The sequence below is a fragment of the Triticum dicoccoides genome, chromosome 5A (assembly GCF_002162155.2).
Source record: "Triticum dicoccoides isolate Atlit2015 ecotype Zavitan chromosome 5A, WEW_v2.0, whole genome shotgun sequence".
Lineage (NCBI taxonomy): Eukaryota > Viridiplantae > Streptophyta > Magnoliopsida > Poales > Poaceae > Triticum > Triticum dicoccoides.
Window position 1 is genome coordinate 683910578 of NC_041388.1, and position 17823 is coordinate 683928400.

At 45.6% G+C, this 17823-nt stretch overlaps 2 protein-coding genes across 3 annotated transcripts; one reads left to right on the top strand and one right to left on the bottom strand.

Annotated features, from left to right (window-relative positions):
* The first annotated feature begins 8132 nt into the window (after nt 1-8132).
* Nucleotides 8133-11903, top strand: LOC119304128. 2 transcript variants are annotated; one of them, XM_037581292.1, is made up of 8 exons: nt 8133-8350; nt 8465-8486; nt 9913-9969; nt 10065-10146; nt 10764-10859; nt 10945-11069; nt 11152-11164; nt 11256-11903. In XM_037581292.1, the coding sequence occupies exons 1-8, from the start codon at nt 8248-8250 to the stop codon at nt 11586-11588; spliced, it is 831 nt and encodes a 276-aa protein (XP_037437189.1). In that variant the 5' UTR covers nt 8133-8247; the 3' UTR covers nt 11589-11903. The 2 variants fall into 2 exon arrangements, with proteins under 2 accessions (XP_037437189.1, XP_037437188.1); XM_037581291.1 differs by having other exon boundaries at nt 8135-8350; nt 11152-11170; nt 11262-11903.
* A 522-nt stretch (nt 11904-12425) lies between these two features.
* Nucleotides 12426-17637, bottom strand: LOC119304129 (homeobox protein knotted-1-like 3). Its single transcript, XM_037581293.1, has 6 exons — nt 17081-17637; nt 16831-16951; nt 14005-14204; nt 13452-13583; nt 12979-13112; nt 12426-12815 (listed from the first exon to the last, which is right to left on the bottom strand). The coding sequence occupies exons 1-6, from the start codon at nt 17426-17428 to the stop codon at nt 12812-12814; spliced, it is 939 nt and encodes a 312-aa protein (XP_037437190.1). The 5' UTR covers nt 17429-17637; the 3' UTR covers nt 12426-12811.
* Nucleotides 17638-17823: the final 186 nt, after the last annotated feature.

Genomic DNA, 17823 nt, shown 5'->3' on the forward strand with positions numbered 1-17823 from the left:
TCGTGCATATAACATCAACATATAAAACCTAGGCTCGGATGTGTTGGGGAAACGTAGTAATTTCAAAAAAAATCCTACGCACACGCAAGATCATGGTGATGCATAGCAACGCGAGGGGAGAGTGTGATCTACGTACCCTTGTAGATCGACAACGGAAGCGTTAGCACAATGTGATTGATGTAGTCGTACGTCTTCACGGCCCGACCGATCAAGCACCGAAACTATGGCACCTCCGAGTTCTAGCACACGTTCAGCTCGATGACGATCCCCGGACTCCGATCCAGCAAAGAGTCGGGGAAGAGTTCCGTCAGCACGACAGCGTGGTGACGATCTTGATGTACTACTGTCGCAGGGCTTCGCCTAAGCACCGCTACAATATTATCGAGGACTATGGTGGAAGGGGGCACCGCACACGGCTAAGAATATGATCACGTGGATCAACTTGTGTCACTAGGGGTGCCCCTTGCCTCCGTATATAAAGGATCAAATGGGGGGTACGGCCGGCCAGGAGAGGGCGCGCCAGGAGGAGTCCTACTCCCTCCGGGAGTAGGATTCCCCCCCTTTCCTAGTTGGAATAGGATTCGGGAGGGGGAAAAGAGGAGAGAGAGAAGGAAGGGGGGGCGCCCCCCCTCTCCTTGTCCTATTCGGACTAGGGGGGAGGGGCGCGCGGCCCAGCCCTGGCCACCTCTCCTCTCTTCCACTAAAGCCCACTAAGGCCCATATACCTCCCGGGGGTTCTGGTAACCTCCCGGTACTCCGGTAAAATCCCGATTTCACCCGGAACACTTCCGATATCCAAACATAGGCTTCCAATATATCAATATTTATGTCTCGACCATTTCGAGACTCCTCGTCATGTCCGTGATCACATCCGGGACTCCGAACAAACTTTGGTACATCAAAATGCATAAACTCATAATATAACTGTCATCAAAACCTTAAGCGTGCGGACCCTACGGGTTCGAGAACAATGTAGACATGACCGAGACACGTCTCCGGTCAATAACCAATAGCGGAACCTGGATGCTCATATTGGCTCCTACATATTCTACGAAGATCTTTTATCGGTCAGACCGCATAACAAGATACGTTGTTCCCTTTGTCATCGGTATGTTACTTGCCCGAGATTCGATCGTCGGTATCTCAGTACCTAGTTCAATCTCGTTACCGGCAAGTCTCTTTACTCGTTCCGTAATACATCATCTCACAACTAACTCATTAGTTGCAATGCTTGCAAGGCTTATGTGATGTGCATTACCGAGAGGGCCCAGAGATACCTCTCCGACAATCGGAGTGACAAATCCTAATCTCGAAATACGCCAACCCAACATGTACCTTTGGAGACACTTGTAGAGCACCTTTATAATCACCCATTTACGTTGTGACGTTTGGTAGCACACAAAGTGTTCCTCCGGTAAACGGGAGTTGCATAATCTCATAGTCATAGGAACATGTATAAGTCATGAAGAAAGCAATAGCAACATACTAAACGATCGGGTGCTAAGCTAATGGAATGGGTCATGTCAATCAGATCATTCACCTAATGATGTGATCTCGTTAATCAAATAACAACTCTTTGTCCATGGTTAGGAAACATAACCATCTTTGATTAATGAGCTAGTCAAGTAGAGGCATACTAGTGACACTCTGTTTGTCTACGTATTCACACATGTATTATGTTTCCGGTTAATACAATTCTAGCATGAATAATAAACATTTATCATGATATAAGGAAATAAATAATAACTTTATCATTGCCTCTAGGGCATATTTCCTTCACATCGGTGAACATCTTCATGTTGATCGTATCTTCTATTCGACTCATGCTCGACCTTTCGGTCTTCCGTGTTCCGAGGCCATGTCTGTACATGCTAGGCTCGTCAAGTCAACCTAAGTGTTTTTGCTGTGTAAATCTGGCTTACACCCGTTGTATTCGAACGTTAGAATCTATCACACCCCATCACGTGCTGCTTCGAAACAACGAACCTTCGCAATGGTGCACAGTTAGGGGGAACACTTTTCTTGAAATTTTAGTGAGGGATCATCTTATTTAAGCTACCGTCGTTCTAAGCAAATAAGATGTAAAACATGATAAACATCACATGCAATCAAACAGTGACATGATATGGCCAATATCATTTTGCTCCTCTCGATCTCCATCTTCGGGGCTCCATTATCATTGTTGTCACCGGCATGACACCATGATCTCCATCATCATGATCTCCATCATCGTGTCTTCTTGAAGTTGTCTCGTCATCAATTACTTCTACTACTATGGCTAACGCTTTAGCAATAAAGTAAAGTAATTACATGACGTTTATGTTGACACGCAGGTCATAAATAAATAAAGACAACTCTTATGGCTCCTGCCGGTTGTCATACTCATCGACATACAAGTCGTGATTCCTATTACAAGAACATGATCAATCTCATACATCACATATATCATTCATCACATCCTTTTGGCCATATCACATCACAAGGCATATGCTGCAAAAACAAGTTAGACGTCCTCTAATTGTTGTTGCAAGTTTTTACGTGGCTGCTATAGGTTTCTAGCAAGAACGTTTCTTACCTACGCGAAAACCACAACGTGATATGCCAATTTCTATTTACCCTTGATAAGGACCCTTTTCATCGAATCCGATCCGACTAAAGTGGGAGAGACAGACACCCGCTAGCCACCTTATGCAACTAGTGCATGTCAGTCGGTGGAACCAGTCTCACGTAAGAGTACATGTAAGGTCGGTCCGGGCCGCTTCATCCCATGATGCCACCGAATCAAGATAAGACTAGTAATGACAAGTAAATTGACAATATCGACGCCCACAACTGCTTTGTGTTCTACTCGTGCATAGAAACTACGCATAGAACTAGCTCATGATGCCACTGTTGGGGAACGTAGCAGAAATTCAAAATTTTCTACGCATCACCAAGATCAATCTATGGAGTAATCTAGCAACTGGGGGAAGGAGAGTGCATCTACATACCCTTGTAGATCGCTAAGCGGAAGCGTTCAAGTGAACGGGGTTGATAGAGTCATACTCGTCGTGATTCAAATCACCGATGATCCTAGTGCCGAACAGACGGCACCTCCGTGTTCAACACACGTACAACCCGGTGACGTCTTCTACGCCTTGATCCAGCAAGGGGAGAAGGAGAGGTAGGGGAAGAATCCATCCAGCAGCAGCACGACGGCGTGGTGATGGTGGAGGAGCGCGGGACTCCAGCAGGGCTTCGCCAAGCACTATGAGAGACGAGGAGGAAGAGGGGTAGGGCTGCGCCAACAGGGAGATTGAATCGTGTCTTGGGCTGCCCCTTTGCTCAAGTATATATAGGGGAAGGGGAGGGACTGCGCCCCCACCTAGGGTTCCCTCCCTAGGGGTGGCGACAGCCCCCAGATCCCATCTGGGAGGCGGCCAAGGGGAAGAGAGAGGGGGGCGCACCTAGGGTGGGCTTTAGGGCCCATCTGCGCCTAGGGTTTGCCCCCTCTCCTCTTGAGGACACATTGGGCCTTGGTGGGAGGCGCCCCAGCCCACCTAGGGGCTGGTCCCTTCCCACTATTGGCCCATGTAAGCCTCCGGGGCTGGTGGCCCCACCTGGTGGACCCCCGGACCCCTCCGGTGGTCCCGGTACACTACCAGTGATGCCCAGAACACTTCCGGTGGCCAAAACCATACTTCCTATATATCAATCTTTACCTCCAGACCATTCCAGAACTCCTCGTGACGTCCAGGATCTCATCTGGGACTCCGAACAACATTCGGTAACCGCGTACATACTTTTCCTATAACCCTAGCGTCATCGAACCTTAAGTGTGTAGACCCTACGGGTTCGGGAACCATGCAGACATGACCGAAACAACACTCCGGCCAATAACCAATAGCGGGATCTGGATACCCATGTTGGCTCCCACATGTTCCACGATGATCTCATCGGATGAACCACGATGTCAATGATTCAATCAATCCCGTATACAATTCCCTTTGTCCATCGGTATGATACTTGCCCGAGATTCGATCGTCGGTATCCCGATACCTTGTTCAATCTCGTTACCGGCAAGTCTCTTTACTCGTTCCGTAACACATCATCCCGTGATCAACTCCTTGATCACATTGTGCACATTATGATGATGTCCTACCGAGTGGGCCCAGAGATACCTCTCCGTTTACACGGAGTGACAAATCCTAGTCTCGATTCGTGCCAACCCAACAGACACTTTCGGAGATACCTGTAGTGTACCTTTATAGCCACCCAATTATGTTGTGACGTTTGGCACACCCAAAGCACTCCTACGGTATCCGGGAGTTGCACAATCTCATGGTCTATGGAAATGATACTTGACATTAGAAAAGCTTTAGTAAACGAACTACACGATCTTTGTGCTAGGCTTAGGATTGGGTCTTGTCCATCACATCATTCTCCTAATGATGTGATCCCGTTATCAACGACATCCAATATCCATGGTCAGGAAACCGTAACCATCTATTGATCAACGAGCTAGTCAACTAGAGGCTTACTAGGGACATGGTGTTGTCTATGTATCCACACATGTATCTGAGTTTCCTATCAATACAATTCTAGCATGGATAATAAACGATTATCATGAACAATGAAATATAATAATAATAACTAATTTATTATTGCCTCTATGACATATTTCCAACAGTCGGGACATGGGCTGTCCCTTGTTTAGTGGCCGGCAACCCAGAGCCTTAGATCATCGAGCAAGGAACTATCGATGGAGAGCCTCTCCCGATATTGCTCTGCTGCGCGACCGTTGCCGACAGCGAGCAGTCCGGCTTGATCTGCAACGACCCCATGACTCCACCTTCAGGTTTGGCACATAGCTTATCACATTAGCATCACGGCCTTTACTTTCAGCATGTGACGCGATGAATCCATTGTGTCTAAGACACCTTGCCTCTTTTATAAGGACTGCAGGTTGAAAATTTTGCCTCGCCTAGCTTCTACTTGGTAAGGTTGGTGACCTATGTACTAAGCCGACCATGCTTCTGGAATTGGAGGTCATGTACTGCTGTTTTCGGCACTATTTTTTTCGTTTGCTAACACCAACAGTACAAATCCCAAGCCGACCACGCTTCTGGAATTACAGGTCATGTTCATGTACTCCTGTTTTCTTCACTATTTTTTTGTTTGCTAACACCAACAGTACACATCCCACTGCTTCCATGCATATGCAGCCAAATGCTACGAATGACACACGGTATTTATCTTTTTCATTTTCATATAAGGCCACAAAACAACCCGCTTCTCCTAACAACAAAAAATCACTTCTGTTGCAGGTAATTGATGATTGACGCTTCAGTTCCTCTCCCTGCGATTTCCACAATAAATTGATGAATTCCTATTTAAAGTCGGTGCTCCATCTTAAATCATTTGTTCACATCGCCCGATGAATTCCCGTTTAAAAGTCCATATTCCACCTCAACCCATTTGTTCCAATGACATACTGCCGGTTGAATCATAAATTTGGACTTCCTCATTCACCGGACGAATTGGACGCCCGGCCGGTCATGTTGGTTGTTCTTTCCTTGCAACATACACAAACACCTCAGATTTACTGCTCCTATAGGTACATACTGTTGCTATCCATTGTAAATTCTAAATTTTCATGTGCTTGATTAATAGCTGATTCTGAACTTCTGTATACTTGATTAATTTCTAAATTTAATTTTGGTGGATTGGATACATAGACTTGCATGACATATTGGTGGTTGAATCAGAAGTTTGGACATCTTTAGGTGCCCGGCGACTTGGACACTGTGGCAGTCATCTTGGTTGTTCTACCCATGATGCATACTCAGGCACTACAGATTTACGACTCCTATAGGTACATATTGTTTCCATCCATTGCAAATTTTGAATCTTTGTGTGCTTGATTAATATTTCAATTTAATTTTGCCTGATTGAGTATATAGCCTTGCATTTTATTTTCCCCTAAATTTTAATTCTTTATATGGTACCCCTCAGAAAAAATTCTTTGTATGGTGGGAGAAATCAACACACACGGCCTGCATTTCAACCACCACATCTTACATACGTTTCCTGATATGGTACGAGAACATACTTCGTGCCCTTCACCCCAATTTTTTTTACAAGAATAAACTAATCAAGTACAATAGATCATATAGTTTTTCATTTCCGGTTATCCTTTATCTGAATATTCACATTTAAAACCAAGTCTTATCCAGATATATTGCAATCAACTCCCGCAGCAACGCGCGGGGAATTGTCTAGTCTTCTTAATATAAAAACTATTGGTCTCCGCTTTGAACGTAAAGCAATGCATGTCGTCATGGTAACACACAGGAAAATCATACCAGAGGTCTTTTGTTCGATTTGTTCGGAGCCCCGCCTCAACGCATTGTTTTTCGTCTTCTATTTTTTCTTCATCTATGTGAATGAGATAATAAGAATCTATCCCAGCTTTGAACTGATAGTCCCTTCAGGTTTGCTGGTTATCTCGCGCGTGCGTTTGATTCATCTTGTGCAAAGGCCCCAAGTTCGAAAATTGTTAGGTAAGTCGAAGGACTACTTCTTTGAGGTTTTTTAGTTGTATATGACTCTGTTTCCAGCTAATTATGGGAGCAACTAGTTAACGAGCGCTCCTTCGGGAGCCTCGCAATGATCAACGTCACTTGGCGCGCTCTCAGCCATTTGCCACGTGTCGCGCTTTGGATGCTCCCTTTGGATTTTGTTTTTCTTAATTTTTCCGCACGCGTTTTCAGCTTTTTAAACGGTTTTTTCGGTTTTTTTTGACGTTTTGGTTTTCCCCAGGTCTTTCTTAGCTTTTCGAATAAAAAAATTGATTTTTTTACGCGAAAAAACGCGTTTTCTTTTATTTTCCTTTCGCGAAAGTCACGGTTTTTCTTCCACGAGAGACATGGTTGTGCTTTAGTGAGAGTCACGGTCGTGCCTTTCGGAAACAAAAAAAAACGTGTTTTCTGTTTTTTTCTTTCACGAGAGTCACGGTTTTGCTTCCGTGAGAGGCAGGGTTGTGCTTTCGCGAGAGTCACGGCCTTGCCTCTCGGAAAAGGGAAAAACAAAACGCGTTTTCTGCTTTTTCTTTTGTGAGAGTCACGATTTTGCTTCCGCGAGAGGCATGATTGTGCATTCGCAAAAGTCACGACCGTGCCTCTAGGAAAGTGAAAAAATAAAACGCGTTTTCTATTTTTTTTTTCTTTCGTGAGAGTCACGGTTTTGCTTCCACGAGAGACACGATTGTGCTTTCGCGAAAGTCACGGCCGTGCCTCTAGGAAAAGGAAAAAAAATACGCGTTTTCTGTTTTTTTTCGCAAGAGTCACGGTTTTGCTTTCGCGAGAGGCACGGTTGTGTCTTTGCGGGAGTCACGGCCGTGCCTCTCGGAAACGAAAAAAAACGCGTTTTCTGTTTTTTTCCTTCCACGAGAGTCACGGTTTTGCTTTCACGAGAGGCACGGTTGTGATTTCGCGAGAGGCACGGGCCTGCCTCTTTCGGAAAGGAAAAAAACCGTGCTTCCGGTTCGGTTTTTTCGCCCGGTTTTTTCCGTCCAGTTTTTTCGTGAAAAAAAAGTTCGTCAAAACCTATCAACATGGGATCAAGTTTTGAAGATCTCGACGCGAGGAATCCAATGATGAACACGGTTCGAGATTTGGACACACGGTTAAAGAGATAAACGTTTTGAATAAACGGATCTACGAAAAAAAAGGAAAACTCCCAATTTGTGATAAATGACGCACATGACCCGGGGAAGTGAAGTGTTCTTTGTAACGAGTACTATTTAATTAGTGATTTCGGCTAATTGTGGTATTAACTCAAAAAAAAGTTGCGTGCGGCCTCGCTTTGTCGTCCACCAGATTGTACGGCCTGTCCATACGAGCCCGGCCCGTGTGATCAGGCCGAACTTTCTAACGGAACAATTGTTTTTTTCGCGACGTGGCCTTCAGTTCTGAAAACATCGTACGGCTGGGCCCGTTGACTGGGTGGAACGACCCTGGGCGGGCCCGCCAACCATGTGGGCGGACGACGGGACCCACACCCGCACTGTTCTTTTCCTCCGCCCAAGGGAACGGAATGACGCGGAGCGCACTACTCATTCCCCACCCGCCGTCGACTCCAGCCTAGCCGCGTCGTCCCCTCCCCCTTCCCAGCCCCCGCCCCCGCCCGCCAGATCTCCTCCGCAGTCCCCACCGGAGCCCTCCCCCGCGCGCGCCGGCAGGCGGAAGCAAGCAGGCGACTGCGGCGATGGCGTCGTCGCAGGCGAATCTGGACAAGATGCAGCTCCGCCAGAGCTACCGCAACCTCTGGCACACCGACCTCCCCAACGCCATCCAGGCCGACTTCCCGTGTAAGTAAAATATCGCCGGCGCCGGCGCCGGCGCCGCCGCCATCTCTCGCCCCCTCGCTCGTCGATTCCTCCTGGGTTGATCCCGTCTCTGACCCGCGCTCTTCTCCCCTGCAGACTGCTGCCTGTCGCTCTGGTGGTAAGCGATCCTCGACCCCGAACCCTGTGCCATCCATTTCAGGGTCTCTTTTTGGACCCCCGTCTCCGCTAGATCTGCGACGAATTGCCCGTGTTTTCCGCGAATTGGGTTAGGGTTTAAGGGGGTTTCGACGAGTACGCGCGCCCTGTTTGTTCTACATTGTGTTGTTTCGTTACCAGCGATCATGGAAATGCCTAGATTCGTAGTACTAGGTGGCAGTTACGTGCTATTTCGTAGTACGATCGACGACCTCTTGTATGGTGGTAAGCGATCCCTGACCCGAACGCCGTGCTTCCCGTCTCATGGTTTTTGAGCCACCCTTTTCTGCTTGATCTGGGATGAATTGTCCGTGTTTTCGTGAACTGGGTTGGGTTTAAGGGAATTTTGGCATAATACTCGGGAACTCTGTTTGTTCTGCATTGTGTTGTTGACGTTACTAGCGATCATGAAGATGCCTAGATTCGTACTTACTAGCAGTTACCAGTTGACGACCAATTGCTTCTCAGAACCAGGCAGGACTGGTTATTCTGTGACCGGTTTGGGCCTCTGAAATCGATCCAGATTTCAGGGGCTATGAATAAAACATTTCCGAGATGAACCTACGCCAAAGCATGCATGTGAAAATCAGCGGTCCTCTTATCATTTCAGGCTGGCTGTGGTAGTGTGCTCTCAGTTCTTTTGCATTCAGAAGAATCCTAATCAAGTAGAGTTCATATTCGTAAAATAGTAAGACCCAGAATGTTACATTTGTCATTCTTTGAAGCACATTGCAATTAGAACAGTCGGTGATACATGAGAGTTGCAACAGCATGGAAAGTGAAGTTATTCTTGCACAGGGACTAAAACTGAAGTATGAGAGTCAATTACCACCTCAACTGCATTAATTTTTCCTCTGCAGCTGCAATGTGATTTACAAATTTGGAGGTCAATTTAACTGGATCTGCTAGTTTACATTCAAATAAGACCCAGTAGTTACTACTAGTCCACACGACACCAAATGAATTTTGCCAAAGGATATTGATATAGTATTTCCTTTAGTGTTGGTTTCTTGGTGAACAATGTTCATTTCCTGTCCAATGTATGTTTGTAAGTTTATTATTGATTTTCTAGTCAAGCAATCGTATTGGGAAGTTTATCTTCACTGTAGAGTATCTAATCAAGCAATCATATTGGGAAGTTTATCTTCGTTGTAATATCTAATCAAGCAATCATGTTAGGAAGTTTTATCTTGTGGCAGACCCAGCATTTTGCAAATGCAGTGGGTTCTAAAAATGAAATGCTCAAGTAGATTCTCAATATTTACAGTGATGCTATAGTTTGTGGAACAATATAATGGGTGGCATTGGGTTCATAGATTTAGCATTTTGCAGCATATAGATTTTTATTTACTTTCTAATCTGCTACATCTCCTCTATTTGCTGTTCAGTGGACCATGCGTATCATACATGCTTCGTAAAAGGGCTCTCTACAATGACATGTCAAGGTAGTGTCAATTATATTATGTTCTAATTGTCACGGTTAGAAGCGTCGCTTTTTTTACAACCCCCTTAATCCCCTCCGTGCTTCTGTGTGTTTTAGGTATACGTGCTGTGCTGGCTATATGCCATGTAGTGGCAAGTGTGGTGAAAGCAAATGCCCAGAATTCTGTCTTGCAACTGAGGTACATGGCCCATTTTATGTGCTTTTGCCCTGAAGTTTCTTCTCACTATACCTCTCTTAGCTGATGATTTTGATGTGGTTGGATCCATATAGACGTATCAGTTCCCTCTTACTGTACCTGTCCTAACTTATTTTCTTGATGCGGTTGGATTACATATTGACATGTCTAATAGTTTTCATGTGGATCTGATAATAGATAACTCCTTCCATTGGTTATTTGATTAGCAGTATTCTGTACCGATTGTGCGGAGTTTTTGTATTTCTAGGCTCAGCTAACTTAGTTATTTCGTTGCATGTCTGGTAGTTTCAAACACCGTGCAGTATGCCTATCTCTTCCGTCTCATTGTATTTCTTTTGGCATGAAAGAACAATGAGTAGATCAATTAGCTTGAGATGGGTCAAATAAGCAGGCTTTGATTTTTTCAACCAATTAGCTTGAGATGATCCATAAGCTAGCTTTGATTTATTTGATCAACTAGACCACCGTTATCGAACAGAACAATACACATTTGATCTTAAATGATGTTAAGTGCAATTTTTCATAGTTAAACTTCTAATGATACCGCTGCCCTTCTGATTTAGCTTATATTTGGGTTCATTGGATTTATATCTTTGCAGGTGTTTCTGTGCTTTGGTAATTCAGTTGCTTCAACCCGCTTCTTGCTTCAAGACGAATTCAACATACAGACAACCAAGTGTGATAACTGCATCATTGTACTGTCACTGCCCTCCTATGTTACAGATTTCTTTCTGTGGTTCCTGTTTACAATTCTCTACTGAATACCACCTTTTACTACAGGGTTTCATGTTCTGCCTTCAACAAGTTGCTTGCATCTTCTCAATAGTTGCTGCTATTGTTGGTAGTGAGGAGCTTTCAGAGGCTTCCCAGATCCTTTCCTGCCTGTCTGATATGGTCTACTGCTCGTAAGGCTCTTATACCTCTGATCTTTTCTCTTCTCCACAATAAGCCTGCAATGTTGATAATCTTTTGCCACAATCCTTGCAGGGTTTGCGCCTGTATGCAGGTAAATATACGTCCATATCTGCTCGTGACCTAATGAATCGCCCTGCTTAACCCATATGTATCCATTTTATGACATTGAATTGCAAATGCAGACACAGCACAAGGTTGAAATGGACAAGAGGGATGGGAAGTTCGGGCCACAACCCATGCAAGTGCCTCCAATGCAGCAGATGTCACGCATCGATCAGCCTGTCCCTGCACCTGCTGGCTATGCACCACAACCAGCATACGGCCAGCCTTATGGTGCCTACCCACCTCCTCCAGCTCAGGGTTACCCACCGCCGCCAGCTCAAGGCTACCCACCGGCAGGTTACCCGCCAGCAGGTTACCCCCAGGCCCAGGGCAGTTCATACCCTCCACCTGGTTCATATCCCCCACCTGGTTCCTACCCCCCTCCGCAGGGCTACTACGGAAAGTAAAGTACGTGCAGCGATCGGAGTGGTATTCGTTGGTGAGGCAACACAAGTATGGTGAACATGTAAACAGTAGGACTATTGTAGTGATATATAGGTGATGTTAAGGTACTCGTCGATATTGGTCTGGGTGCTGAATTGGGAACCGCATTTGGGTCTCCTCTGGGTGGTGAACTGTATGGATTTCTTCTGGGTGGTCATTGGTCAACTATGAACTGCATCGCATTTGTAGTTCCTCTGGGTGTTAAAACTGTGAACTCTTCGCATTCCGAGTATGTTGTTCTCTGAATAAATATGAGCGGTGGTGTGTTACTAAGCTGTGCTTGCAGTGTTGGAAGGTTCCATCTAATTTGGTGATGTCATTCTAGGTGGAGATTTTTGCTTGTTTCTAGTATGCGGTCAGCAATTTGAACCTGAAAGCTGTGTGTGAACTTGGCTTTACCCTGATATTTGACCCTGGGTTTTGGCTTTTGTCTCTTGCACCAGTAAGGCCTACAGTTTGCATAACTATAATCGGCACAATAGCTGCTTAGATGATGAGGATGCACAATATATATGTGTGTATGTGGTTGAGACCTTAGAAGGCTTCTTTATACGCTGGAAAAGTCTGGGACTTTGTCTTGTGGCGGTGGTTAGGCCCAATTATCCAATTAATTTTCAGTCGTCCAATTCAAGTTTGGTGTACCTAATTTGATACAACAAGGCCCACACGGCGCTGGAGATTCCGTTCCTGCATCAAGACGCGTACGTACACCGTTGAATCTTATCACCGATTGTAGATGTAGCATCCTTTGAAAGTTGAAACAAAACAGCTATGGACAGTACATACATAGAGAGACTTGATAAAAGCAGAGGTGCGCATCTCTTTTTCATTGGTCATTCGAGACGCCGTAGAAGGGCATGGACCGATCAATATACATATATGCACAAGAATGAATTTTTGGAGACGTATGTACGTTCACCCACAACAGAAAAACCACAAGAAGATTTCTTTTTCCTTTTGATTATATAATATCAGCTCAACAATTGCAACGCGTATGCCAGTGGTCAGACTAGTAGCGTGTACGTATGTCATTAAGGTGTCACCTCTGACTAATAACTAGATATACAATTGAATCGAGATCTTCTTATTTCTCTCTCTCTCTGTGTGTGTGTGTCACCGAGATCTTTCGTGCGATTAGGCGTCAGGTATATATATGCATGTATATACTTTGCAGCTCTGAACCTAGCTACCTGCACATACATATCAAAGCCAAAAACGAAAAATCAGAACATTATATGGTAGAGGCCAGAGATTGCGCTCTAACTGATGGATCAGAAGTTGAGTTGATTGAGAAATCATCGACCCCGAAGCGAACGAATCTTGATTTTTAGATGATGATATCGGTTGGCTCACCTTTTACGCTTTGATTTGAGGGTTGATGTCTGGGAGTTGTTGTGCCAGTTGCGCTTCCTCTGATTGATGAACCAGTTGTTGATTTGCTTCAGCTGCAGGCCAGTCTCTTCAACAAGCTTGGCCTTATCGTCTTCCTGTACAAACACAACGAAACGCATTCCACGCAACTATTATTGACTTACTCATGCACATATACACAACATTAGAAACAAAACAAAGTAAACATGGTGCAATTGAGATATGATAATTTAAAACCACGGACATAACATCAGACAAGGAATGAGATTGTATGAAGCATGCACACCATGCAAGCTGTCCGATGGAACAAGTTTTGGTGCAAGCTAAGCTCAATCAACAAGTTGGAGAACAGCTAAGGATGCATGGCAGCTGCTTAGCTAGCTAGCTAGCAGCAGCAGTGGATGGCTAGTTGCATTCTTGCATGCATGCATGCATGATAGGTACGGTGCACTCACCGTGGGGTAGGGCCACTTGGCGTGTTCCTGCCACCATTGCTTCAGTATGGTGGTGGTGTCCCCAGGCAACTTCCCGGCCCTCCTCTTCCGGAGTATCTCCTCCCTCACGTCCCCAATCCTTGACTTGAAGCCCTGCAACGAACGAGTTTAACACTGATATGATTTAGGGTTTGATATGGTGTTTAGTACATAATTTTCACCCTTACCGTTATATGACTCTGTGAGTGATATTTTGAGTGGTAATGTCATGAAAGTATTTTGAAGACAAATTTGGTGCCAGCATCTTCCCTTGAGGAAAAAAACTCTTCACTTGGGAAATCCAAACAATTTTGTACGTATCCAAAGTTTAGTAAATGAAAATGATTGCATGTATTCTACTAAGACATACTCCATCCGTAAACAAATATAAGAGTATTTAGATCACTACTTTAGTGATCTAAATGCTTTTATATTTCTTTACAGAGGGAGTACTGGATCTGATTTTGGATGGTGGTAAAAACATGTAAATTTTGTAGCAAACTCACTTTCTAGAACATACTATAATTCACAATACCTGTTTGAGTTCAATTTTGAGCTCCTGCCTGACCCTCTCCATGAGGGAACGCTCCGTGTCCGTGGGCACCAGCGGGCCGAAGCCCATCATGTCATGTCCATTCGAGCTCATATCCATCGGCGCCGCCTCCATGATCATCGGTGGCCCCTCATCCTCGTCCTCGGACATTGTCGCCCCTGTCCCTTCCTCCAACGATGCACCTGATCCATACATCCACATGGCAAGGGTTAACAATGAAACTCAGATAGGGCAAACTATATACAATGTAATTTAGATAAATCATAAATGGGAAAACTATAGCTAATTAATTAACCTTGATGAGCAACTATAGCTAATTAAGGGGGGCATGGATGCATCAAATCGTTATCGCGACACATGAACCGAATCAAGCTAGACAAGCGTACCAGCCATGAGCATGGGCTACATGAAGCACGAAAGCTAAGTGCCAAATTAAAGGCTTGCTGATTTGACGCATGATCTCATACGCGTTTGGAATTTTGCAGATGGTCGCTGTGTGCAACAGTTCGACGTACTACAGCGCTAGAAAGATCGAGGGAAAAAAAACGCTAGCCAGGAAACTACTCATGCATCAACAGATTAATCAAGTGGAGTAGAGACACATACATGCATGTGGATGCTTCCCATGCAACTTCAGGTTTTACGTGAAGCGCTGGAGATGGAAGAAGCAAGATAGAGCCGACATGAATATATGGTGGCAAAACCTGAGCGTGGCTTGAGTTAGAAACAAAAGCTAGTAGTAGTAAAACTTTGTCAAAGCATTAATTATTAAAGTTTGCATGAATGCTAAGCTATGTGTACAGCCATTTCAGCGCATATATTTCTCCATGCTAGCTAGTTAGCTTTATATATGAGATACCGCACTTGTCAAAAGAGCTAGTGCAATGAATATAATTGAAGGGCAATCCACATATTTGTCATAATAAGGGCGCGGCCACGAAGGGTATGGCCATGTCATGTCATGGGACACCTTTTGTCTCTAGGATCATGTGATACTCAAGTAAGAGCCCATAGCTAGATAGTTAGACAAGAGTCACCTGTTCCATCGACAATCTTTTGAGAAAAAAAATTACTTCACTTTTGTGTTTTCTCATACCAAGGTATCAACTTTTGTTCGTTGAGATTGAGATACGGTGCATATTCGGAGTATATGGTTGAGCTCAATTGGGTGGGAGAGTGAACGTATATTTCCACCACCCATAGTTTTTAAGTTCACCTTGCTTAAATTTGGGTGTCTATTTCTACCTTGTAAGCTGAATACACAGTTTCTACTGCATGTTCCAGTAAAAGCAAGTAATATGGAGCATGCTATGAAATTGTAATGCATACACGGAAGGAGCAAAATGGAGGGCCTTGGGATCAGGGCTATCAATTCCAGTTGGAAAATACGGAAACAGGCCTTTCCGATAGGGAGCAGAAAGAAAAATACCAGCCACCTGAATTTTATGGTTTTGGCAAACTTTCCTCGAATTCAACAAATTTTGATCAAAAATTGAAAATTTTCAAATGCTTTTGGGGTGAAAATAACCGCCCCCCCCTAAGATTTCTGGATTTTTCCGAAAACCGGTCATTCCGGTCTCTAGCAAAAAAGAAACAAAAAAAATATCGCTTGGGATTATGTATAAACAACATGAACAATATTGCCCCTTCTTACCTACCAAGGAGCGTGAGAGGGGGTGCCAAGAGAAAATTTCACATTGTTACCGAAGTCTTCCATGTTATAAGTTTGATATTTAGTTATTTTTTTCACCAGTTACTAGATTTCATTTACCAGTATTAACCTGAGATACAGTGACCCCTTGGTTTTCCTCTTATAATGAAATATCGAGTGTAATTTTGCTTCCTAGTCATAGAGAACTCGCCGTGGTGTGGAAGGAGGAGGAAGGGATTCTCCAGAGAGGAGAAAGAATGGGGAGGAAGAAGTGGACGGGGGATCTTGATGTGTGACTGGCACTCCCGGTGTTAATCGGCAGTTGGACGGGTATACCCTCGAGATTAGAATGGATCATCTGATCGGGGTTAGGAGAAGGTAATTGGTGGTTCATGGAGGAGGATTTAATGGCCATATGAGGCATAAGAGGTTGGGGGTGATGGTAGACGGGGTGCAAAAATGGGGAGGTGCAGCGAGGAAGATTAGGCGGGTAGGACCGCAGGGCTACGGGTGACTCCGTAGATATTGGGAGTAGGGCTCGAACATCATGCTTCAGTGATGTCCTTCTTGTTAACTTTACCTAGCATGCCTAAACACAAGGCTTGCGCCATTCTACATCTGAAAAAAAAAATATGCTCAAAGAAGAGGAATTTGGAGTTTGTTAGGGTTTTAACCGGCCGGGCTGCTGGGCTTTTCCACTCGGGCCTCCGTCGTACTAGGGCACGACCCAGTCCTGGTAAACCCCGGCCCAAATGTATTCTCCCTCACCTGCAACCTTATCTCATAGTGATACATAGAGAGTATGTATATATAATAAAGTTTGTTTATGTTTGGTACATGCTCAACCGACGCACCTGCTCGAAGAGGGGAAGTCTTAGAAGGAAAGGCATAACAGCTTTGAGATTTTCGACGTGAAGAGGACATGACAACAACTACAGTTTTCCTTTTACCTTTGAGACATGACAACAACTAAATACTAAATTCACTAACTAACAAGCAAAGGGTGTATAAAATTGCACCAAAGCATGACCCGATGATAGCACTTTCTTTTTAGTCCAAAAGTGAAACAGAAACGGAAAGAGAGGAATATAATACAGACATGGATGTTGTATAGAAATGAAATTTCCAGGTAGGTAGAGAAGAGAATCCTTTTTTACCAGTTAGGTCCTGCAGGGACTGCTCGATCTCCCGGCACGCCATGACGGCCTCCACGGCGTGCACCCGTACGTGCTGCTGCAGCTGCTCCCTGAACGAGCACAGCAGCATCAGGTACTGCGCCTGCACAAACACAGACACAACACCCAGCGTCAACGACGACGTGCACGCACGCACGCACGCACATGAGGATGAGCACGACGCATCAGTCGATCCATGGCGGAAAGAAGTGGTAGGTAGGGTGGGACGTACGAGGAAGGAGTCGAGCTCCTGCTTGTCGTGCGGGGAGAGGAAGGGGCGGTGGTGGGCGGCGTAGGAGTGGAGGAGGCCGCTGGACTGCGCGAGCTGCGCGTCGATGAGCGGGAGGTGGTCGATGGGGGTGGCCACGCGCAGGCACCCGACGTGCGCCGCCACCAGCTGCTCGCACAGCGGGTGCACCGCCATCTCCCCCTTGAGCAGCTGCCGCTCCTCCGCCTCGGCCGCCGACGCGGCCGCGACCGCCACCGCCGCCGCGGACGACGAGGAGCACTCCCCTCCGCCTCCACCCCCACCCCCGAAGCTCATCTCCATGCCTCCTCCCTGGTCACCGACGCCTTGCATGCGCCGACCGATCTCCTGTTCGCCGGCTAGATAGAGGGGGGCCAGAGGAGCTTTTCTTGGGCCGGTAGGTGTATACGTGCGCGTGTGACGGTGGCGTCGGGTATGTATAGTCAGGCAGCAGGTAGCTAGCGGAGAGCTAACAAGCGCGCCAATTAAGCTAGCTAGCAGCAGCTGTACAATGGAGAGGAGGGAGGAGAGGGGGATTTAATGAGGAGAGTTGGTTAGCAAGGACACAAAGGAGATGGTGAGGGGTCTTTTCGAGGCTTCCTAAGGTGGCGGTAACCGCAAAAGAAAGTGAGCCGGGCCGTATCACCTCAACCAAGTACTGTACCCCTCCTCCTCCTCCTAGCTAAACTAGCATGTAAGGACACCAATAAATTTATACTCTATTATGG